Source organism: Mastomys coucha, unplaced genomic scaffold (genome assembly GCF_008632895.1).
Source record: "Mastomys coucha isolate ucsf_1 unplaced genomic scaffold, UCSF_Mcou_1 pScaffold11, whole genome shotgun sequence".
Lineage (NCBI taxonomy): Eukaryota > Metazoa > Chordata > Mammalia > Rodentia > Muridae > Mastomys > Mastomys coucha.
In genome coordinates, this window is record NW_022196893.1 from 12,664,389 (window position 1) to 12,688,672 (window position 24,284).

Sequence of the window (24,284 nt, forward strand, 5' to 3'; positions counted from 1 at the left end):
ATTTACTTCTCACAGTTTCTGTGGTCCAGGAATTTGGGGGTGTCTTGTCTGGGTGGTTCTGGCATGGCCTCAGTTCAGCAGGTGTGGTCTAGACGAGCTGAGCGTGGTTGTTCAGCAGTAGAGTGCTTGTCTTCCATGCACGAGGCCCTCAGCACTGCAAGCATTGTTTTTTCAAACATTCCCCGGGATTGTCGTTATCTGAAGCCTTGTGTTGGAGTAGATGCATTCCTTTGCCAGGTGGCTCATTTACAAGGCAGTGCTGGTTTTGATAGGAGGTCGCTGCTCCTGTCTGCATGGACTTCTCCCTGAACTGCTTATATGTCTAAACAGCATGGTGATTGTCTTTTCCCAGAGCAATCCAAGCCTGAGTCAGCCTGACAGAAGTTACCCTCTAATGACCTACATTAAAAGTTGCACAGCATCACTCACTCCTTGCATTAGAAGTTGGGAAGTGTTCCCCATGGTAATAGGGCTGGGGTCAGACAACACCTTTTGAAAGGATGAGGTAATGATGACCAAGCTTGGGACAGGTTCTCCTCATTCATTCTTCTATCCAGGAGACACATAAGTTTGTAAGATAGTAAGGGAGCCCTTCTCTACCCTTGGGGACTTGCTGTATGGGCAGAGTTCTAGCTGTGATGTGGGCATTGTGTCACAGCTGCTTGGACTTGGTGTTCCTGAGTGGTCCACAGAGCTTAGTAGATCCCTGTTACAGACTCCTCTAGGACTTAGCCAATGAGACGTTCCCTTCAGCTGTTGTAACTTGTGTGGTAGAACTTAACTTTGAGCCTGGGGACTGCTGGGAAGCCCTCCCATTTCCTCCTCTTGGGAGTGTTTCTGTGGCTGCTAAGATACCCATCTTCAGGTAAGGGACACAAGGCTGCGGTCACAGAACAGCTCATGACACCTGATTTTTTTTTTTTCCTCTATGTGGACCTGTCATTCAGATGTAGACACTTGAGAAACAAACCCATTGATGGTGCTGTTTTCTTATGTTTTGCAGAAGGCCCTGGGTGTGCGGCAGTACCATGTGGCCTCTGTCCTGTGCCAACGGGCCAAGGTGGCCATGAGCCATTTTGAGCCCAGTGAGTACATCCGATATGACCTGCTAGAGAAGAACATTAACATTGTCCGTAAACGGTAAGTCTGTGGGGAGCTTGAGGTGACAGCCGAGAGCTGCTTCCCTTTCAGGAGGCATTGGGACTGCCAGTGGCAGATCTAGTATTAAGGAGACAAAGGTCCCAGCAGGGGAAAACTCTGTGTTGGAGCTTCTGTCCCTTATCCAAGGAGTAACATTAAGAAAAGAGCAGGGACCATGTCACATGCCTGTAGTCCCAGCACTTGAGAGGAGGGGACAGGAGCACCGGAGTGTCAGCAGAGAACTACTTAAGGTTCTAAATCTGTTGACTGCTGAAGCCTGCGGTTAGCCTATTGTTTTTGACTCTAGTGGCTCCAGCATTGGTTTTAGTATTATTTTTTTAAGTTACATTTTATTTATTGTTTGTGTGTGTGCATGTGTAGGAATGCACTTGTGTGTTACAGCACACATGTACAGGATAACTTGGGACAGTCATTCATTATTCTGTTGTTCTACCATGTGGGTCCCAGGAATTGAACTAAGGTTGTCAGACTTAGTGGCAAGTGCCTTTACCCCCTGAGCCATCTTGACAGTTGTGTTTCATGTATACCTGGCTGGCCTTAAACTCACTGTGTAGCCAAGGATATAACCTCAAATTTCTGGTCCTTCTGCCTGTACCTACCAAGTGCTAGGATTACAGGCATGTGCCATCATATGTGACACTGGACCTTAAACCCAGGACTTTGTGCACAGTAGGCAAGCACTCTACTAACTGAGCCAGTCCCTAGCCAGCTTCTACTCTTGTCAGGTTCACCCAGACTGCATGCTCAAGTCACCTGGGTGGCTTTTACACCAGCCAGCCCCTGCTCCTCACCTCAGCAGCTCTGCGTCAGGGGAGCTTGACCGTGCTTTAAAGACAGTTGGGTTTCAGCATCACCTGGGAGGCTCTCAGATCCCACTCCTGTTTAACTGAGAGAGAACCTTGTATTTAATAGGATCCTCTGGTGCCAGGTGGTCGTGGAGCATGCCCAGCTCTAGGTGGCAGGGGCAGACAGATCTCTGAGTTTAAGGACAGCCTCATCTATAGAGCAAGTCCCAGGACCACCTGGCTTGCTTGTCATTTAGTTTTTACTCTAAGCAATTGGCTGAAACAACAAAAACAATATTTAGATTTTTAACTTTGTCAATAAATTAACTAAAACAAAAATTTCCATTTTTTTTCAACTCTTCATTAACCAAAGAATAACTGTCTGCTTGGTTCAGGTAACTGGAAAAGGCTGCTCTGTTCTCGCTGTTGCCATGAACCAAGCAGTTTTCTGTCCTCAGAGAGTTGATTTTGTTTTCAGGAGATGCTCAGCAATATGTAAAGACATTTTTGGTTATCTTTACTAGAAACAGAGTGAGGGTTGTTACTGCGCAGTGGGCAGAGGCTGATAATACCACTAGACATCCACAGTGCACAGGACAGCCTTACAGCACTCACCTGGCCCACGTGTAGGTAGTGCCAGCCAAGCTGAAAAACCACCACAAAGAGAAAAAGTGAAGAAAAGTAGGATGAGGCTCCTCTAAGAAGATTTGTTGTTGTTGTAGTTGTTGGGTTTTTTTGGGGGGAGCGCGTTTGAGACAGGGTTTCTCTGTATAGCTCTGGCTGTCCTGGAACTCACTCTGTAGACCAGGCTGGCCTCGAACCCAGAAATCCACCTGCCTCTGACTCCCAAGTGCTGGGATTAAAGGGGTACACCATTACTGCCCAGCAAAGTTTTTTATTCTAAATAATTTGTTTTCTTGTTTGAGAATTTCAAAAATGCATGTCATGTGTCTTGATCAAACATAAGCTTAAAATAGCTGTGACTGCATCCATAAAGCTTAGGGAAGATCAAGCTAGTCTAAGAGATTTAAAAAAGGCAGAGCATTACCAGGGGACTCTTCCTCCTTCCTCCCTGTGCCTTTGACAGTAGGACCAGGCTCTGTTTCCACGAACAGAACACCACCCAGAAGAACAAAGAGACAGATAAATATAGAGATCCCAAGTCACTCTCAATCAGAAGAAGTAATAATGAGCTGCCCTAGGTTTGTTCACTGTCAGGTGTACATCTTATATTATACTGTATTAGAGTGTGAGTTCATCTGGGGTCACACTGAGGTCACCCAGTGAGGAAGAGAGTGCCTTTACCTGCTGAGCCTTCTCAGCAGCCCAGTGTCAGGCTGATTTTTGTTTAAAGAGCATTTCAGGCATTTGCTTTCAAGGTCTTAGTGCTATTTTTCAGCACTCTTGGGCCCAGAAAGAGAGGCTATATTCTACACAGTGAGTCACTGCCACCCACCTACCTGGGCTATGCTGCTGCAAAGGGCCAGCCCTGCTGTTTTTACTGATGGCTCTCATGAAGCAGACCCAGAGATTCTTAGAACTGCCAGTTGAGCTGTTGTGCTGAACAGCTAGGACTTAGAGAAGAGCTCTTAGTTCAAGGGCTTAGGGGACTGAAGTTAGGAGATGGGGCCCAGGCAGGCAGAGGAGAGGGAAGGGTCCACGTTTCCTGCTGAGTCAAGCTGGCCACAGCAGTAAAGTCAGTGTGAGAGCACAAACAGCACACCCTGTTGGCTCCTTGCATCTACTTTTGTACTATAGCTTTGGGACCTGGGAGAACTCACTTTCCTCCCAGTGCCTCAATCTCTTCATCTGCACTGTGAGTATAAATGAGTTATATGCAAGAAGTGCTTAGGGAATCCTAAGAGTAAGGACTGGAGAGATGGGTCAGTGTTCTCTTGTAGAGGGACCCAAGTTCAATTCCTGGCACCACCCACTATGACTCTGATTCCAGGGGATCTGCAATCCTCTGGCCTCTGACTTTCGTGCCTAGTGCTGAAGTAAGTCAAGTGAAGGGAACCAAGCTGAGACTCAGGCTGTAGGCTGTGAGCTGATGAGCTGTTAACATCTGCATGCTGAGCCTGTGTCCTTGGCATTGCTTTATTAGATACCAAGAATGTAATTGACATCTGATGAGAATGTGTATGGGGATAGGTGCCTACTAGATAACACACTAGTGCAGTTAAAAAGCAAATATTCTTTGAAAACACTAGGCCTCTCATTTTGTATGTTTGTTTATGTTGACTGTTTTGTATTGTTTTGATTTTTTTTTTTTAAAGCAGGGCATTATATAACTCAAGCTAGTCTTGAGCTTGCTACATAGCCAAGGATTATTTTAATTCCTGATCCCTGAGCCCTGCCTCTCATTCTACTGACATTCACTTGTTCTTCAAGTAAATCTCAAGCACTCACAGTAAGTGCCAGGAGCTTCCCTGTGTCCTGGAGATCCCAGAGGAACACAGATGATTCTGTGCCTGCTTACTCAGTACCACACACGCGAGAGGGAGAAGCTGTGCCAGGGCGAGCCACAAAGCTGCTACCTCCTTCCTGCCCACAGGTTGAACCGGCCTCTTACTCTCTCAGAGAAGATTGTGTATGGACACCTGGATGACCCAGCCAACCAGGAGATCGAGAGGGGAAAGACATACCTGCGCTTGCGGCCTGACCGGGTGGCCATGCAGGATGCGACAGCCCAGATGGCTATGCTCCAGTTCATTAGCAGTGGGCTGCCCAAGGTAGCCGTGCCGTCAACCATCCACTGTGATCATCTGATTGAGGCCCAGCTTGGGGGTGAGAAAGACCTGCGCAGGGCCAAGGTGAGCCCAAGGTGGCTGGTGGCTGGCTGTGGGGTGGGGGAAGGGAGAAAGAGCCCCTGCTGCAGACTGCTGAGGCCCTGCTGCGCAGCTGCTTGTCAGTCTTCCATGACACGCATGATCTGAGGATGGAACCCAGAGCCCCCTGTATGACAGGCAAGTGTTCTACCACTGAGCCATTCCCCAGCCCTGAGCTGAGGGTTAACATATTTTTAAGGCTTGCTTTTAATTCTTCCTAATACTGCAATGAAATCTGACGCCAAGATGTTAGAAAATTAACAGTGTGTCCCCAGTGTTAGCACAGAAAACATTCTCTTCTGTTAGAACATGCTGCTGCTGGGCTGGCAAGATGTTCTTCAGAAGGCCTGAGTTTGATTCCCAGAACCCACATCAGGCAGCTTACAACCTCCTGTAGCTCTAGCTCCAGGGCTAGCTGATACCTCTGGCCTCTGTTGGTACCTACATTCAAGAACACACACTCACACGTATGTAATAATAAAAAAATAAGCCAGACAATGGTGGTACACATCTTTAATCCCAGCACTTGGGATGTTGACACAGGAGGGTCTCTGTGTTCAAGCCCAGCCTGTTTTACACAGTGAGGTCCAGGACAGCCAGGGCTACACAGAGAATCCCTATTTCCAAAAAGCCAACACAGAAGAAAACAAAAATAGACAGTACTGCAGACCTGGGTGTACTGGTACATGCTGCTGGTCCTGGAGTTGGAGTCCTTTCTGTCCTAACAGCCCATCTTCATATATCTCTGTGTATGTCACATTTGTCCTCTCTCCTGCTCTCTTCTGGCCTGTGGGAACAGACTCGGGAAAAGATGGAGGTCCCTGTGTGTAGCAACACAGAATTGAATCTCACAGCTGCAGGAGTTGTAGACCCTGTCTTGTTCCCACGCTAGAGCTATATGCTGACAGCCTCTTCCAGGACCTTTCTTCTTTTGTGAGTTTTAAGAAACACTCACAGAATTCCAAATGCTCTGAATCTGCCACTCAGCACTGAATTCCCCATTTTTACCGTGAAATCTAATTTGTGCTCTAAGCATCCAAGCTTATGATACCTTTCTATGTGCTACTCTCAGATCTGCCTTTTCCCTCCCGACCCTGGGTCTTGCTGCTCCCCACCGTGGGAGTGGGAGTGAGTGTTCTTTTGGGGCATTGGCAAGAGGTGAATGCTGGCAGGCCTAAGGCCCAGCTGGCCCAGAGCAGAGCATGTGATTCAAAGTGCTTGAACTACCATGGTCAGCCTGGCTCACAGAGCCTGTTGGACCCTTGGGAAACTCTAAGGGCAGCCAGTCTTCCCATTCTGGCCTTTCTCAAACCCTTACCCACCCATGGTGTCCTAGGGGGACAGTGACACTTTCCACTAGCTGAAGTTAAGTCCTATCTACAGACTTGCAACTTCCATACTAGCTGCACAGGGGTGATCATGTTACATGTCTTTGCCAGACCAGAAGCTGCATAGGCCAGGGACCCTGGGGAAAACTTCCCAGCAAGACCACCATTTGTGGTACAGATTTGATTCATAGATTGCAGATCTCATCCCTTCTTGTATTCAACAAATGTTTACTGAATGTTCATTGTATGTTAAGTGCTGTAGAAGGAACTGTGGAGTGGGAACCAGATGGGAATGGTCCTCCCTCTCTCAGATCTCAGAGTTCTGTAGGGAGAACAGTCATGGCAAGGGCAGGGAATGTGCAGGCTCTATAAATGGAAGATGGGTCTGACTGAGACTTGCGGAAGGGCTGGGAGCCCCTTAGGATGACAGATAACGGGAGGAAGGAATTCCAGACAGGTTAGCAAAGCCCCGGAGTGGTGGAACATGGCTGTAATTCTAGCACCTGAGAGGTGGAGAGCAGGAGTTCAAAATCATTCCCTGCTTTACAGTCAGTTTGAGGCCAGCCTGAACTTTATGACCCTTGACCCTGTCTCATACTGGATGGGATGGATGGGTGGGTGGGTGGGTGGGTAGATGGATGGATGGATGGCCCCATCTCACACCAGCCTCCCTCTAAAGAAACAAACAAACAAGACAAACATATTGAATGAGTGTTGAGTATAAAATGGCCCTAAGACAGGAAGAAACTTAACTTATACAATGAAAAGGGATCTGCAGACTTGAGCCCTGTGGAAAGACAGAAGATGAGGCAGGCAGGGAAAGACTGTTTCTGCCATCCCAGAGTCATAGGTAGACCCTGCCTTAGTCTTGGTTTTCTGCTGCCCTAACAGGACATTAGAGATGACGGAAACTATATGCTCTAGAAGTTCATTTTATCTCTATTCTGAAGGATGGAAAGTCCAGGGCACCTCGCAGGAACCTTTGTGCTATCGTGGGTAGACGGGCAAGCAAATGTTGGTGAGCCAGAAAGACCAGGCAAGCTTTACTTCATGGGGGCAAAGTCTCTCTTTTTTTTTTTAGATTTATTTATTTATTATATGTAAGTACACTGTCATTGTCTTCAGACACACCAGAAGAGGGCATCAGATCTCATTACAGATGGTTGTGAGCCACCATATGGTTGCTGGGATTTGAACTCATGACCTCTGGAAGAGCAGTCAGCTCTTTTAACTGCTGAGCCATCTCTCTATCCCAGGGCAAAGTCTCTCTCTCTCTCTCTCTCTCTCTCTCTCTCTCTTTTTTTCTTTTTGGTTTTTTTGGTTTTTTTGAGACAAGGTTTCTCTGTGTAGCCCTGGCTGTCCTGGAACTCACTCTGTAGATCAGGCTGGCCTCGAACTCAGAAATCCGCCTGACTCTGCCTCCCAAGTGCTCTCTTAAAGCTCCTAATTCTTACTACTGTTGTGGCTTACTATTAACCCAAACACCAGAGGGACATGAAGATTTAGAAAGGGATTGATATGGCCAGTTCTGCATGTATTTATAATCTCTAGCTCAGAGACAAGTAGTGATCTGTTTAGAATCACACAGCCAGAGAAGGTTCCAGGTTGTTTCAGTGTCACACCCACCTTCTCACAAACATACAATGTACCTACATTCCTGCCCTGTGTCCCAGTTTCGCAAGTAACTGGTTTGTAAAAGACAAGGCTAATATGTTAATTATTAATAAGGAAGGGGCCTCTCTAGTTACACAACTTGCCTGTCATTCTTTCACCTGGAGAACCAAGTGGACTCTCAGATGGATGAACTGGCTGGCCGGAGTTTAAATGAAATAGGTTTCAGGTTTTTTATCAAGTGTGGACCTGAAGTGTACCATGGCACTGTTCCTCTTGTCACTCACTGGTCAGTCTCACATGTCCACAGTCATGCTTCAATATATAAAGTTTGCCTTCAAATGCCAGGCTGAATGAGAATATTGGATCCCATCCTTTTCAGATCAGTGGTCCTGCCACGTAGGGCCTATAAAACACCTACCGTACAGTGGAATCTTACACCCTTTTCAGATGTAACAGCTTTGGATTCTGTCGGACTCTCCAGGTCTGGAGTTGGACAGGTCTTACTGGAGCATCTGGTTTTCCATCTCTAAAGTTGACAGTGGTCTTGTCCCCACTTCCTAAGTTGTCTGTGGGGCTGTTTACCACAATATTATTTGTAATCAGTAAGTGTTAGCTGAGAGTCTAGACAGGTACCCACCACTCAATGAAGAAGCAAAACTAAGATGTCCTCTTGGTACCTTTGTTTCCCTTTGATAGTCCCCTTTGTCACCCTGCATACCTTTGTAGACATGGCATATCCCTTTGTTATTGGCCCTCACTAGAGAACTGAGTGCCAGACAAGCTATTGGCAATTAGCCTACCCTATTACTTCTACAAGGAAACTGAGGCACAGAGCAAGGCAGAGACTTGTTCCCAAATTACCACCTGGCCAGGTATCCTAGAACTGGAGCAGTCCACTCCCCTGTCTTTCTCCCTGGGCCTGCCAGCTGAAACCGCAGGCCAGTGGCCAAGCCCACTGAACTATTTTTAGAAGCCCTGCAAGAGAAGACTTGTGTTCATGGGACCAGCATATCAGTGCCATGGGGAGGGAGTGCAGAGTATGAGGTAATCCCAGATCAGACTAATGCTCTGACTATTGATTTGTTTTAATAGGACATAAACCAGGAGGTGTATAATTTCCTGGCAACTGCAGGTGCTAAGTATGGCGTGGGCTTCTGGAGGCCTGGATCTGGAATCATTCACCAGGTAATGCACAGCTTAACTTGCCTTTATAAGATGTAAGGGCCCCAAGCCCAGGTTGCACTCTGGTAATGGGACAGCATGTTCCAGGCCTGCTGGTGACAAGAGTGATGGTGGCTTTGTCATCCTGAGTACTGGGTTAGAGGCATACAACTGCTGTTTACAAGGGTCTAAATGCTTGAGAGCATGTGGTGGAAGGGGTAGAAGTTAGATATGTTGAATTTATACATGTAGTCCCTTATATGGTGTTGGGGAATCCTAGATGTACTACTGAGCTATATGGATTTAAATGTTTTTTGTATGTGTTGTTTTTCTCATAAGCGTTAAGACCAGTTGTGTAGGGAGCCGATCCAGGGGATACAAAGCCCTATTCTGACATCAGTAGGCACCCGGTATTCATGAGGAGTGCAGACATACATCATAACAAAGTGTTCATATACATAAGTAAACTAAAAGTATTTTTTGTTTGTTTGTTTGTTTGTTTGTTTTTTTCGAGACAGGGTTTCTCTGAGAGTAGCCCTGGCTGTCCCGGAACTCACTCTGTAGACCAGGCTGGCCTCGAACTCAGAAATCCGCCTGCCTCTGCCTCCCAAGTGCTGGGATTAAAGGCTTGAGCCACCACCACCCGGCTAACTAAAAGTATTTTTAAAATAAAAATAATTATAATTTTTATGGTGCTAAGCACTATGCCAATTGAGCTATTTCCCATAATAAATATAAAAATTATCAGGATATTAACTTACTAGTACTTACCATGACCTTGTGAAGTAAAGTTTTATTATAACATACTTTGGAAATGAGCAAAGTGAGGCAGAGATTAATATCCTCAGCCAGTGAGAGCTCCTGGATAATTGTGCAGTAAGGATCTGGGCCTGAGGAAGTGCCTGCTCCGCCATGATGTTCTGCTTTGCCACCTGTATTAACTGGGAGCACATCCCATCCCTGCCCAGAGCACTGCTTAGTTCCTTTACATTGGAACTCTGCAGGACAGAAGTACTGAAAGTCAAACACCAACTGGTGTTTAATTCAGAAGACAGTCTGGTCATCAAGCCATGTTAGTAGGCTCACCTATAATCCCAGCAGCATTCAGGAGGCTGTAGCAAGAGGTTGTTGTGAGCTTGAGGGCATCCTGGGCTACAAAGCTGAGTTCTAAAGAGCCTGACCTCCAATGTGAAACCCTTTCTCATAAAAATAAGTCAGCCAGGCAGGGTGGCACATACCTTTCATCCTAATATTGGAGTGGGCAGAGGCTGGTAGATTTTGTGAGTTCAAGGCCAGACTGGACTACATATTTAAGGCCTGACTCAAAAAAAAAAATTGTTGCATGTGTGTGTGTGTGTGTGTGTGTGTTTGAGGGAGGTACTCTTTTCCTTCCATTACAGGGAGTTGTTGAGGACTACCCTGGTACATGTCTGTTCGCATCCGTCCTGTATGTATGGGATCTGTTCTGCGTTTCCAAGGTGACTCTTCTCCCTTCCTCCAGCCCAGGCTTTGATACCTGCTTCCTTATAGAGGAGCTGAGTCAAGCTGGCTGACTGTGCTTAGGCCCCTAGCTACACCCATCTCTGAGACCAGAGCCAAGAATGGATTATTGCATTGCCCTTTAGGACAGATCTGCCAGGGTTGCATGTCACACAGTCTGTAAGGACCAGAGTGTCTCTGCAATGGGGCATAAAGGCATACGGACCTACCCTTGGTCAGTCTGATATGGAGGGCACTCCAATCCAGGTATCCCTGAATCCATTTTAGGTCACAGACTTAGGCCACTTTGGCAGCTCTTAAGTAAAGTGTGTGGCCGTGAGTGGTGGCCTGCTCTTTGCCACCTATTAAGCATTCAGCAGAACATTTCCAGGAACGGTGTGTTTTAGTCACTGTACTATTCTTGTGAAGAGACACCATGACCAAGGCAACTATTATAAGAGAAAACATTTAAACGGGGCTGGCTTACAGCCTCAGAGGTTTAGTCCATTTTCATCATGGCAGGAAGCATGGCAGCATGTAGGCAGGTGCTGGAGTGGAGCCGCAGCTGAGATCTACATTCTGATCCCTAGACAGAGATCAAGACTCTGGACTTGGCATGGGCTTTTGAAATCTCAAAACCCCTCTCAAGCTCTTGCTTTCTTTCTTGTCTTTACTCTCACCTCTTGCTTCCTCATTCCCCTTCCCTTCCCTTCCCTTCCCCTCTCTCCACATGGCCATGGCTGGTCTCTACTTTTCTACCTTCTCCCTCTCCCTCTCCCTCTCTCTCTTTTCTATAATAAAGTCCTAAAACCAACAAAAAGAGAAAAAAAGATATCCCAAAGTCCCCTCACCACAGTGACACACTTCCTCTAACAAGGCCACACCCCCTGGTCCTTTTAATCTTTCCAAATAGTGCCACTTACTGGTGACTAGCATTCAAGCATATGAGCCTATGGGGGTATTATTATTCAAACCATCACACCGTGTGTGTCTCATGTAGCTTTACTTTTCTGTCCCTCAATGTCAGGCTGTCAGCAACTTTCCTTCAGATGGAGCCCCATCCCTTGCTCCTGTTGATCTGACAGACCCTGCATCTCTGCAGCTTAGCTTTCTAATCTACCTGTTTAATCTCCCCGGTCTTCCCCACACCCTGTACTCAGGCTCCAGGTGAGCTGCTCAGTGCTTTTCCACTGTCATGAGCTATGTAGGCACAGGGATTGTGTCACTGATGACAGGGCCAGGTGACTACAGAATTGGGCCTCAGTGTTTGTATGTGTTGTGTACAAAAATGGTTGAATTTCTAATGTGATGTTATGTTAGTGCAGCCTACTTGTAGATGGTTGAATTTCTTCTTTTTTTTTTTTTTTTTTTTTTTTTTTTTTTTTTTTTTTTTTTTTTTTTTTTTTTTTTTTTTTTTGTTTTGTTTTGTTTTGTTTTGTTTTGTTTTTTTGAGACAGGGTTTCTCTGTGTAGCTTTGGCTGTCCTGGAACTCACTCTGTAAACCAGGCTGGCCTCGAACTCAGAAATCTGCCTGCCTCTGCCTCCCAAGTGCTGGGATTAAAGGCGTGCGCCTCCACCGCCCGGCTGGTGGTTGAATTTCTAATGTGATGTTATGTTTTCTGCTGGGTGTGATGGTGCCTATAATTTCAGCACATAGGAGATGAAGGAGGATGTTCCCAAATTCAAGACCCTATCTCATAACAGACACACAAAATAGACTTCTCAACCCTTAACCCATTTACCTAGCAACATTCATAGATTGGTTGTCACAGCTGGTTCGTTGCGATGCTAGACACCACCAACATTAGACAATTTACATGAGGCTGAGAGCACTGTAGTCCTTAGATCTACATTAACCTCTCCTCCTGGACAGTAACTACTGTGTGGCTACACCATGCTCACCAGCATGGACTCTGTGTAATTCACCTTCATGAGTTACTTCTTAACCTGTGGATCTTTAGGGATTGCTATTCCCACATCTTTGCATACAGCTGAGACAAGTGAAAGGGAGGGAAATGAATAGTGGTACTGGCCAGCTCTGTCCACCTAGATACCACTGTTGGATGAAGGTGTCAGCCTTTCCAACCTTCTCCATCTTCAAGGGATGAAGGCCTTTCATGCCATGCTAAGTCCATGGGTAGATGCCTCACTTCCTGTGGAGACTTGGGTTTCTGTGATAGCCTAGGGACCCTGTCCACATTCAGTGCCTCTCACATCTCTCCTCACACTTGTTCTTCCTACTGTCCAGGAGTGGGCTAATTTCAACAGGCAGATGAGCAGAACCCGAAGTGAAGGATCTTCTTGCAAAATAATAAAATATTGCCTCTCCTAGCTGGATGACATGATGTCTGATATCATGACATTCAGTCATCATGGTGGTCTAGCGAGATGGCAGCTGTTAGTAGTACAGGAGACGAAGCTGAAGCCTCAAGAGGTTAAGTGTCTTGTCCAAGACCTCACAAAAACCAGTAGGCAGGGGTGGGAGAGGAAAAACCCAGGCACAGAGTGGGCTGGACACTTAGAGAAGGACCTTCCCATGAATCTAGCACCTTGGAGGGACCTGAGCCATATGGTAGAACTGATGTAGGTTACTGCCCCTGTTTTCTTCCCGTGTTCTAAAGAGCACTCATACCCTGGCCTTCACAGCTAGGACAGGCTTTTGATAGAGCAGCCCTGACAAACAGGCCCAGTGATGTCTCCAGGGTGTGAAGGCCTGGGAGGCAGGCTGTGTACTTCTCAGACACTGGAGAGCTCCTGGAATCTCCATGCTTATTTAAATATCTTGTGGGACAGTTCCTGACAGAACTGTCTACCCTTATGAGAAGCCTGGAAGGCGGACCTCCTCCCTGGGCAGTTCACATCATAGGGCTGAGAATCTGTCAGGAGCTCCTTCCAGAGCCATCACAGGACACATTCTGACATGCCAGTTTGTCCACTTCTTTCCACATCCCAAGGTTAGGATGACCTGAGTACTTTATTACCGTAGATGAGGAGACTGAGGCAGGGGGAGGCAGTTACTGACTCAAGTCACACAGGAGAAACTATTAAAGCTATTCATGAGTCGGGCCACCTGGACATGTAGGTGTAGCCTAAATGAGGCTGCCCCTTCCACATACTTGAAGAATACCTGGACATGGCTGGTGGTCTGGTGTCAGTAGGGGTAGTTCTATACATTCTTTGTTGGGTCCAACTTCAATTCTGTTCTAAGACTTCTAAGCGTAAGATCTTTGGTTGTTTTTCAGATCATTCTAGAAAACTATGCTTACCCTGGAGTTCTTCTGATTGGCACTGACTCCCACACCCCCAATGGTGGTGGCTTGGGGGGCATCTGCATTGGAGTAGGGGGTGCTGATGCTGTGGATGTCATGGCTGGGATTCCCTGGGAGCTGAAGTGTCCCAAGGTGAGGGGAAGGGACAACCTTGCTGTAGCCTAGCTAGAAGGGGGGCTGGTGGGAAAGCACAAGGAACTGTGAGTCCCGATGGAAGAGCCAAGCTAGAGGCTCTCTTGTGAGGAGTAGGGCTGAAGAAGAGTACAAGGAATGTAAGCTCCCTGGAGCATGGTGTGTGGTGTGTGGTGCCTGTACTCGTCTAGCCCACTGTTGCAGGTGATTGGTGTGAAGCTGACAGGCTCCCTCTCTGGTTGGACCTCACCCAAAGATGTCATCCTGAAAGTAGCAGGCATCCTCACGGTGAAAGGTGGCACGGGTGCTATTGTGGAATATCATGGACCTGGTGTCGACTCCATCTCCTGCACTGGTGAGTATGGCAGCCGCACAGTGTCTCTACCTCTGGGCTGCAGCTCATGGGCCTGAAGCAGTAGTTAAAGTGGTCTTCCCTTGAGACTGTCCAAACAGTGTGGGCTGAGAATAGATACGCAGAGGTGGAGGTCAGGCTAGAAACAACCTGCTGAACTGATGGAACAACTGAAAACTACTGTAAAACCCCAGCACTTGGGAGGCAGAGACAGGCGGATTTCTGAGTTCGAGGCCAGCCTGGTCTACAGAGTGAGTTCCAGGCCAGCCAGGGCTACACAGAGAAACTCTGTCTCAAAAAACCAAAAACCTCTTAGGTTCAAGCAGCTCTCACATCTGTCCTTCTCAAGTAGGTAGGACTACAGGCGTTTGTTCTGTACCCAGTGTATTTCATTCTTATTATTCAACCTCCAAAGATTGATTATGTAGTATCCTGCTGTGACAGAGAGGGCAGAATTCCAGGTAAACAGACTAAGACCTAAATGGAGTGCCAGCATTTATTTCTTTATACTGATCTTGAACCACTCTAAGCAGTGGCTGGCCATATCCATGTTTAGTACACAGGGCTCTGTGCTCTGCTTAGTCGGAAAGCTAGGATTGTGCTTGTGAAGGCGAGATCCCTTCACTGGCCATGGGCTTTGAGGGATGGGTACCTGTTGCCACTATGAAGAGCTGTGTGCCCACCTGGCAGGCACTAGGACCCACACCAAGCTGCCCAGTAGTCATGCTTTGGGCTCTTTTTCTCTGCAGGTATGGCAACAATCTGCAACATGGGTGCAGAAATTGGGGCCACTACATCAGTGTTCCCATACAACCACAGGATGAAAAAGTACCTGAGCAAGACAGGCCGAGCAGGTGAGCTCCTGGGGGCAGGGTGAGCACACAGTCATGCTGTACTCCTGTCCTAAGGCATGAGTACTGAGCCTGGCATCCCTAGGCTGGCTGCTATGCATCGGCCCAGAAGTCCCTGCACACAGATGACCAGATAGGTGTGTGTGACTGCTTCTAATTATGTCCTCAGACTCTGAAAGGGTCTGGCATCCAAATTATCCCTGCTACAGGTCAGCCATGTGAGTTTCACAGGGACAGGTAGCTAACTTCTGGTCTGGTCTTGTCCCCAGTGCCCCCTACAGGAAGCTCTGGAAGTGACATGGGTCTCTTCTGTATAACTGCTCTCTGATTGAGGGGACTTCCCAGCTTCCCCCAGCAACCTTCAAGCTTCTCATAGGTTTCTTTGAGGCTCAAACAAGGAAATAAAGGGCTAGGACCTGGTAAGGCAGGGGAGTGTAGGCGAATGGGTAGGTACTACAGGTTAGAGGCCCTGCGAAGCCAAGAGCCTCCTGAGTCCTACCTGGGCTGCCCTTACCTCTTTTTATCCAGTGACTTCTTAAACATTCTGCTTCTTACTGGTGAGTGGTGGCCACACCTTTAAACCTAGCCCTGTGGAGGTAAAGGCAGGTAGATCTCTGAGTTCAAGGCCAGCCTGGGCTACAGAGGGAGTTCCAGGGCAGCCAGGGCTACACAGAAAAACTCTGTACTGGGGGAAAAATTTTCTGATTCTCACACACTATGTGGTAGAGTGTGCTTGTATGATCCCAGCACTTTCTCTATCTCCTTGTGTTTCTCATATCCTCTCATTCTTGGCTCACTGACAGCCTCTTGAAGAGGCTGAGTTCCTGGTGGGCAGCGGCAACATTTTGTGCTGTCCTTCTGTTGACTTAGTTACTGCCTGGAACCTGCTATTTGGTAAGTGGCAGGTATCTGGCTCAGGTGTACAAATAAACAAAGTCTTAAAACCAGTTTCCGTTTCATTCTCTTCCCTTGTGGATTCCAGACATTGCCAACCTAGCAGAAGAATTCAAGGATCACTTAGTGCCTGACCCTGGCTGCCAGTATGATCAAGTCATTGAAATTAACCTCAATGAGGTGAGCGGAGCAGCTGAGTCTGGGGACTGCTGATGGTGGGGCTGTTAGTTTTTGGAACTGGTCGGGAGGGTTGAGGAGCAGAGCCTACCAGCACAGCCAGCAGGGCAGTCGGCCCTTGGTTCCTAGGGCCGAAATCAGGCAGGAATTGGAGATAGACAGAAGGGCATGACATTCAGCCATGGGAAAAGCAAGTCTGACATGAATGTCCATTTGCCACTTCCCAACTTTAGCAGGAGGCCTAGATCTTGCCCTGGGTGCTCACTTTGAGTTCTTAGGACAAGCTGCAATGAGTTGGCATCCTGACGCCTGCAGAACAGGTGTTCAGAGAGCCATGAAAGGGCTCTAGAGCAAACAGAAGGCAGGCTGTTCAGTGCCAGCCTTGGCTCTGTGGATCTGTGTAATGTGATCCACCTCTGTAGGCCTCATTTCACCAAGTGTGGAACCCAAAGTGAGTGTGAGTGACATGAGTTAATTCATGTAGTAACAATCTGGTGTGTTGGTGTTTGTGTGCCAGGCACTCTACTGTGCCCATCGTGTTTGTTAGTCATTCTTCTTTTTTTGGTTGTTGTTTTTTTTGAAACAGAGTTTCTCTGTATAGCCCTGGCTGTCCTGGAACTCACTCTGTAGACCAGGCTGGCCTCAAACTCAGAAATCCACCTGCCTCTGCCTTCTGAGTGCTGGGATTAAAGGCGTGCACCACCACTGCCCAGCTATGTCTTCTTTTTAAGAAGGTCTCACTAAGTTCCTCGTGCTCTCCTTGAACTAACTTTGCTAACTAACCCAGGTGGATTTTACCTTGCAGTTCCCCTGCCTCAGCCTTTCAAGTCGCTTGGATTCAGTCCTCACCATCAGACCCAGCTCTTTCAAAAGCAATGTAGTTTCAGAGATGATGGACTTGTGAGGCAGATGGCTCAAATTGTTTCTGTTCCTCTGTCATCTCCTTCTTGTGACCTGAAGGAGGCCTGCCACTCTACACTTCAGTTCCTTTGTGTACTGTGTGGAGATGAGACAGTCTGATAAGGCTGGGGGACTCCAAGTGCTGGTTAACCCCAACATATTGCGCACTTGTCTCCCGTGGCAAAGTTTGAGTCCTGAGAACAGAAGCCAGTTCCTTCTATAGAAATGGGAGAACCTGTGAAGAACGCCCATCCCCACTCTACTTCTTGTCTCTCTGCTCCGTGACCCTGTCTTTCAGCTAAAGCCACATATCAATGGACCCTTTACCCCTGACTTGGCTCACCCAGTGTCAGACGTGGGCACTGTGGCAGAGAAGGAAGGCTGGCCTCTGGACATCAGAGTAGGTGAGTGCCTTCTACTTACTGGGCTAATAAGTACCTGGGGACAGTGCCTTAGGGGCAGACACTCTGCAGGAGGTCTCTGATTATTCAGATATGACTTGTGCTTGGGATAAAACACATGCTTATTGTACTTTACATGAGGAGTTTTACAATGCCTCTAACTCTAACTCTTAACCAGAAATAGTCTTGAGAACATTCCTGTGTGACTGTACACATGAACATGCACATCTCTATGTAAATGTACTTCTGTACATTTACACAGATTGTATGTCATGCTTCTGTCTGCACGTCACACATGCAGACACACTGGGACACTGCTACTGTAGCTCTACCTCGTGGCCTGGTATGAACCCGGGCTCTGCTATTGCATAGCTGCCTCCAAACACAAAGCAGAGAAGAGAAGCAGCTCCATCACAAGCCTCACACTGTCACACTGTCGCTGACTCAACAATGTCACTGTTGAGAAGAGGGGGCACCAAGAGTCACCAGACAGAACACAGCACGGCCCACTACACTTGGGTTCTGGTAACAAAAGGAAATCATTTTTGGTATAAATATGCATTTGCCTCCTGCTAGTACATGTTCTCAATTAAGAAGGGAAACTTCAGAAAGCAAGTCTGAGTCCCCATCTAGTCAGGAGTGATAGTTGGGGTTGCCCTTCTAAGAGTGAGAAGAGCTTTCTATAGTGTCTAATAATTAGAAAGGAAGAAAAAAACAAACAAACAAATAATGCTGGCTAGGCATGGCAGTGCATTCTTTTAACCCCAGCACCAGAAGATTGAACAGATGAGTCTTTATGAGTTCAAGACCAGCCCAAACTATATAAGACACTAAGAAATTGCTGCGCTAAGACAAACTTGATATTAATAGACAGTATGATATTTAGTTCTACTGAACTTTTTAATAACAAGGTTTTGCTTTTGTTTTTGTTGTTTTTGAGACAGGGTCTCCTTTTGTAGCCCTGGCTATCCTAGAACTGTGTAAGTACATCAGGTTGGTCTCAAACTCACAAAGTTCCTCCTGCCTCTGCCTCCTGAGTTTTGAGATTAAAAGCTTGCCCAGCTACTTAACAAGCTTTTCTTTTAATTATTATTTATTTTATGTATATGAGTACACTATAGCTGTCTTCAGAAAAGGGCATTGGATCCCATTACAGGTGGTTGTGAGCCACCATGTGGTTGCTGGGAATTGAACTCAGAACCCCTGGAGGAGCAGTCAGTGCTCTTAACCACTGAGCCATCTCTCCAGCCCTTAAGCAAGCAGAAAGCTGGACAGTGATGCCCTTTAATGCCAACACTCAGGAGGCAGAGGCAAATTCAAGGCCAGCCTGGTGTACAGAGTGAGTTCCAGGACAGCCAGGGCTACTCAAAGAAATCCTGTCTCCCCCCCTCCACCCCCAAAAAAGCAAGCAGAAAACAAATAATCCTAGAAAATATAAGAATTAGCCTATCAGCTCCCATTAAGCATTAATCATTGTGAATGTGTTAGTATAGCCTTAAAGTAGGGTACATGCTTATAATCCTAGCATTCAGATGGCTGAGGCAGAAAGATCAGGTGTTCAAGGGCAACCTGTGCTATGTGAAACCCTGTCTCAAAAAAAAAAAAAAAAAAAAAGTAAAGCTTTTTTGGGTTTTATGTGTACTTATACATTTGAATAAAATCTGTGTGAAAATGAATACAGTATGACCTATGTTGAGTGTCATGGTCAGTGACTATGAATGACTGGTTATAAGTAGCCTTCTTTATTGCTGATATTTAGGTCGTTTCCAACATGTCTATTAGAAATAATCTCTGTGCCAGATCAGTTGGTGATCTCTTTGGCCCAGGTCAGATGGAGACTTCTGGTTACTATCTCCTGACCTTTGATCCTACCATATACCAGGTTTGATTGGCAGCTGCACTAATTCAAGCTACGAGGACATGGGACGATCAGCAGCTGTGGCTAAGCAGGCATTGGCCCATGGACTCAAGTGCAAGTCCCAATTCACCATCACCCCAGGCTCTGAGCAGATCCGTGCCACTATTGAGCGGGATGGCTATGTGAGTGTTTACCTGCCTCTGCCCCTGGCTTCCCACCAGGCTGCACCCTTACCCATTGTACCTGGCCCTGACAGTTTTCTGTTTATCCTCTGTAGGCACAGATCCTAAGGGATGTGGGTGGAATCGTTTTGGCCAATGCCTGTGGCCCTTGCATCGGTCAGTGGGACAGGTAAGCAGCGCATCCTGAGAGAGTAACCTCTAGCTGCTTGGTGTGAAGTAAGTAGTGGAGAGAAGACACTAGCCTAAGCCTTCTGGTTCCGGCACTACTACACATTAGAGTCCTTGTCAGACATGGGTGGGCACTCAGAAGAGCCCTACAGAAGCCCTGAGGGGCCAGAAACTGAGCCCTGTCTGTCAGGAAGATGCCAAGAAGGCTGCATCCTAGAAGCCAAGCTGGTGGCTCTGAGAGCCTTTTGCGAGCAGGCAGCTGCCTCAGTGAGGAAACCCAGGCCTCCGTTTGGCCTAGGCCTCTTGTCCGGGGGTTGAGGTTGTGCAGTGTGCTCGAGTCCCTTGAAGGACAGTGTTTTCAGGGCCTTGCCATTCCCCTCTTGTCATGAGGTAGGCATGTACCATAAGAAACTGGACAGTCCATGTGATAAGGCTAGGCATCTAATCCTGTCCCCTTTGTCCTGTCAGGAAAGACATAAAGAAGGGGGAGAAGAATACAATCGTCACCTCCTACAACAGGAACTTCACGGGCCGTAACGATGCAAACCCTGAGACCCATGCCTTTGTCACATCCCCAGAGGTGAGACTAGGCCAGGTTTTAGCCTGACTTCCTTGAGGGTTCTGGTGCTCGTGGGTCAGAGGAAAGAGTGGGGAAATGACTTCTTAGGGTTGGCATTATAAAAGTCCCAGAGAGTACAAAAGGACAAGTTACCCTCTCCTATCAGTCCCTACCCCTCAGCAGACACTCCTCACTTGAGTTATCCAAGGGGAAGCCAAGAGACATGGCCTTGTCAGTCACCAAACATCACACTGACATAGTGATCCTTGCTGGTCTCCCTCAGCTCTTGAGGTTTTTAGCACGGTCAGTAGCTGTGAGTATGGACTATGGAATCTCACTGCCTGGGACAGGGCCATGCTCTCCTAACTCCATGAGCTTGGTCACTTACCCATCTTCAGGGTCCTGTGAGAAGGGTGTGAAGAAGTGCTTGCTTGGCGTTCCTTCCCCTCCAGTGTCTTCATTTCCTGCCCCTTGGGAGTGACTGAGAGCACAGGTTTGTCTCCAGCTCTAGGTTCTGAGTTGAGTAGAAATGTGCCTTTGCTATTAATTACCATGGACATGAGTCCGCTCACACATCTCAGCACTGAATGGGTGTTCGTTCCACCCTGACCTTCACTAGCACAAGGCTGGTCTCTTGACTTCACTGAGTGTTTAAGAAGCTCTCACTGCTCAGTGAGGAAGTGGTTCTCTACTCTTCCTTTGCTAGCAAGCAAGAATATTTTGTGCACTGAAGTATTTATGTGCTGGGTCTCCTCTCATCTGTCCTAGACACCTGCAAGGAACAGGAAAGTACCACAGTAGTACTGGCCTAGCCTAGGGAAGACAATGAGTTCAGGCCCTGACAGCTATTTTAGAAACCCTTGGGGGCTGGAGAGATGGCTCAGCACTAAGAGCACTGACTGTTCTTCCAGAGGTCCTGAGTTCAATTCCCAGCAACCACATGGTGGCTCCCAACCATCTGTAATGGGATCCAATACCCTCTTCTGGTGTGTCTGAAGATAGCTACAGTGTACTCATATATTTAAAATAAAAAAAAAAAAAAAGCCGGGTGGTGGTGGCGCATACCTTTAATCCCAGCACTTGGGAGGCAGGGGGAGGTGGATTTCTGAGTTCGAGGCCAGCCTGGTCTACAGAGTTCCAGGACAGCCAAGGCTATACAAAGAAACCCTGTCTTAGGGGGAATTTTTTTTTTTTTTTTTTTCAAAAAAATCCTTAGGCTGGTGAGATGGCTCAGCGGTTAAGAGCATAAACTGCTCTTCTGAAGGTCCTGAGTTCAAATCCCAGCAACCACATGGTGGCTCACAACCATCCATGAGATCTGATGCCCTCTTCTAGAGTATCTGAAGACAGCTACAGTGTACTTACATGTAATAAATGAATCTTTAAAAAGAAAAGAAACCTTTGGGGTTGTGAGTACTCTGTAGACCTGGTGACTCATTAGTGCTGCAGCTTTGGCCTCAGCTGAAGGGCTTGGAGAGAGGGGGATGATTCAGTTGGTAAAGTACTGTTGCACATGTATGAGAATCTGCATTTGACTTACCGACATCCACATTAAAGAAATAAAACAAAACAAAAAACCCTTAGAGCTTATTAGCCAAACAGCAGAGGTTCATTATGAGACCTTGGAAGGTCATCAAGATGACTTCCCAGACAAAAGTGTTTACCACACATAACCTTAACGACCTGATTTCAATGTTCAGAACCTCCCATGTAAAGGTAGGAAGAAAAAATTAACTAAATGGTTGTTTTCTGACCCAACATGTTTACTTTGGTATGCATATGCACATACATGTATCATATGCACATTCACACAGAACAGTAATAAAAATAATTTTGTTTTTTGTTTTTTTAAGATTCATTTAGTGTTATACATAAGTACACTGTAGCTGTCTTCAGCCACACCAGAAGAGGGCATCAGATCTCATTATGGGTGGTTGTAAGCCACCATGTGGTTGCTAGGATTCGAACTCAGGACCTTCGGAAGAGCAGTCAGTGCTCTTACCCACTGAGCCATCTCACCAGCCCTAAAAATAATTTTAAAAAAGAAAAAAGATAGGTGTACAAACTGGCCTCCTCCATTTCAGATTGTCACAGCTCTGGCCATTGCGGGAACCCTTAAGTTCAACCCAGAAACTGACTTCTTGACAGGCAAGGACGGCAAGAAGTTCAAGCTGGAGGCTCCAGATGCAGATGAGCTTCCCCGATTGGTGAGCAAATGCTGATGTTTGTTATGGCTAGCCAACCACAGACTTGCCTTGGTCTAGCTGCCTGGGCTCATGTGAGGCGGGCTGACACTGTTACTGAGAAAGAATGAGGTTTAGGGCACAGGGAAGCTTACAGTCTACCAGACATCCATGTGGGACTAAGGATTTAGTGCCCACTGTGTCCCCACCCCTTCTGTAGGACTTTGACCCAGGGCAGGACACGTACCAGCACCCCCCTAAAGACAGCAGTGGGCAGCGGGTAGATGTGAGCCCTACCAGCCAGCGCCTGCAGCTCCTGGAGCCTTTTGACAAGTGGGATGGCAAAGACCTGGAAGATCTGCAAATCCTCATCAAGGTTGGCACAAGTGTCCCATCCCCAAGCATTGGAACCCAAGGGATCAGGGAGGGAGGGAGGCTCGTTTGGAGAAGGGAATGATGGCAGGAGTTTGGTGGTTCGCCCTTCTACATGCCCCTGGGGTGGGGCACAGCCTGATCTAGCTAGCCACCTAGTGTGAGTCTATCACGTGTGACTCAGCTCAGCTCTGGGTTGACAACAGACAGCACTATTATTGGGCCATTACCAGATAGAGACTGTTTGGGAGCTCGGCCTTTCTAGTGTGGTCAAGGGCCTCAGACTCGTGTCAGACAATAATTTACGGGCTTACTAAGCAGTGTTCAGGCATGCCTGTGACACAGCCAGTATTTAGCTCATATGAGCCAGGACCCAGACATGACTCCTAGCTTCTATGTCTGGCTTGGAGTCGCTGATCTTCCACCCTTGGCAGCTTAGCTGAATAAGCATCTGTCTTCCATATCTAGCCTGCCCCATGAAAATATCCTGTCATGGAGACAGCATAACTGGGGCTTTTGAGTGGGTGGGTGATAGCCTTGCCTAAACCAGGTGGCATGGGAACACCAGGACTGCATAGATTACAGGTCCAAGGCTGGACCTATCTATCTTTAATCTCCTCTCCTTGTTCCGCTCAACACTGCCTGTGTCTGGAAGACTTCTTCCATTGCTTACTGCCTCAACCTGGCCTGTTCTTTCTGCTCACCCACACAAGGTCAAAGGGAAATGCACCACAGACCACATTTCTGCTGCTGGCCCCTGGCTCAAGTTCCGTGGGCATCTGGATAACATCTCTAATAACCTACTCATTGGTGCCATCAACATTGAAAATGGCAAAGCCAACTCTGTGCGCAATGCTGTCACCCAGGAGTTTGGCCCAGTACCCGACACTGCTCGCTACTACAAGGTAGGCCAGCATTGTTTGAAGGAAAGCGTATTGGCAGCATTGACTCACACCCTTAATACCGTACCAGTACTTGGGAGGCAAAAGCTGCTGGATTTGAGTTTGAGACTAATTTAAAGTGAGTTCCTGCCTGGGCTTAGTCCCTTACTTGATCTGTGTGAGACCTGTGGCTCTTCTCTGAGCTTCGATTTCCAATGGACTCCTAAAGCAGTTCTGTAAGGTTTCTTCTAATCTTCTTAGGTCTGGGGCCAAACACCTGCTGAGACTCATCTCTGACTCCTGGGCGGGGTTCTCCTGGGTGTTGGGATAGCAATTTCCTCTAGTCATGTCCCCTCTAGTTTTCTCATGTATACCTTACCACCACCCCCAAGCCCTCAGGCAGCACCCTCTGATGCCTCACTCCTTGTCCCTGTTGCCTGACAGAAACATGGCATCAGGTGGGTGGTGATTGGAGATGAGAACTATGGTGAAGGCTCAAGCCGGGAGCATGCAGCACTGGAGCCTCGCCACCTGGGAGGCCGGGCCATCATCACCAAGAGCTTCGCCAGAATCCATGGTGAGCCAGAATCATCCCCATTGACAAGGGCTGCTCCTTCACTCTGCCACAGCTGACTTGGAGTCAGCCATATTCCATATAGCCTGTCCCACCTACCCAAGGCCAAGTTGGCATTGCCCAAGTCCAATATCCATGGCATCCCATCAACACCAGTCTTGGTTCTTAGAGCTTG

At 47.4% G+C, this 24,284-nt stretch overlaps 1 protein-coding gene across 1 annotated transcript in view; it reads left to right on the top strand.

The window, feature by feature from the left end:
* Positions 1-24,284, top strand: part of Aco2 (aconitase 2) — a 40,330-nt gene that overhangs the window by 14,903 nt on the left and 1,143 nt on the right. The window contains exons 2-16 of the mRNA XM_031350303.1: positions 1,004-1,140; positions 4,501-4,759; positions 8,809-8,901; positions 13,599-13,757; positions 13,962-14,112; positions 14,859-14,963; positions 15,943-16,034; positions 17,230-17,335; positions 19,215-19,372; positions 19,468-19,541; positions 20,009-20,120; positions 22,184-22,306; positions 22,503-22,658; positions 23,368-23,559; positions 23,980-24,112. Of these exons, the coding sequence (XP_031206163.1) occupies positions 1,004-1,140; positions 4,501-4,759; positions 8,809-8,901; positions 13,599-13,757; positions 13,962-14,112; positions 14,859-14,963; positions 15,943-16,034; positions 17,230-17,335; positions 19,215-19,372; positions 19,468-19,541; positions 20,009-20,120; positions 22,184-22,306; positions 22,503-22,658; positions 23,368-23,559; positions 23,980-24,112 (2,050 nt within the window). The remainder of the gene's footprint in view (positions 1-1,003; positions 1,141-4,500; positions 4,760-8,808; positions 8,902-13,598; positions 13,758-13,961; positions 14,113-14,858; positions 14,964-15,942; positions 16,035-17,229; positions 17,336-19,214; positions 19,373-19,467; positions 19,542-20,008; positions 20,121-22,183; positions 22,307-22,502; positions 22,659-23,367; positions 23,560-23,979; positions 24,113-24,284) is intronic.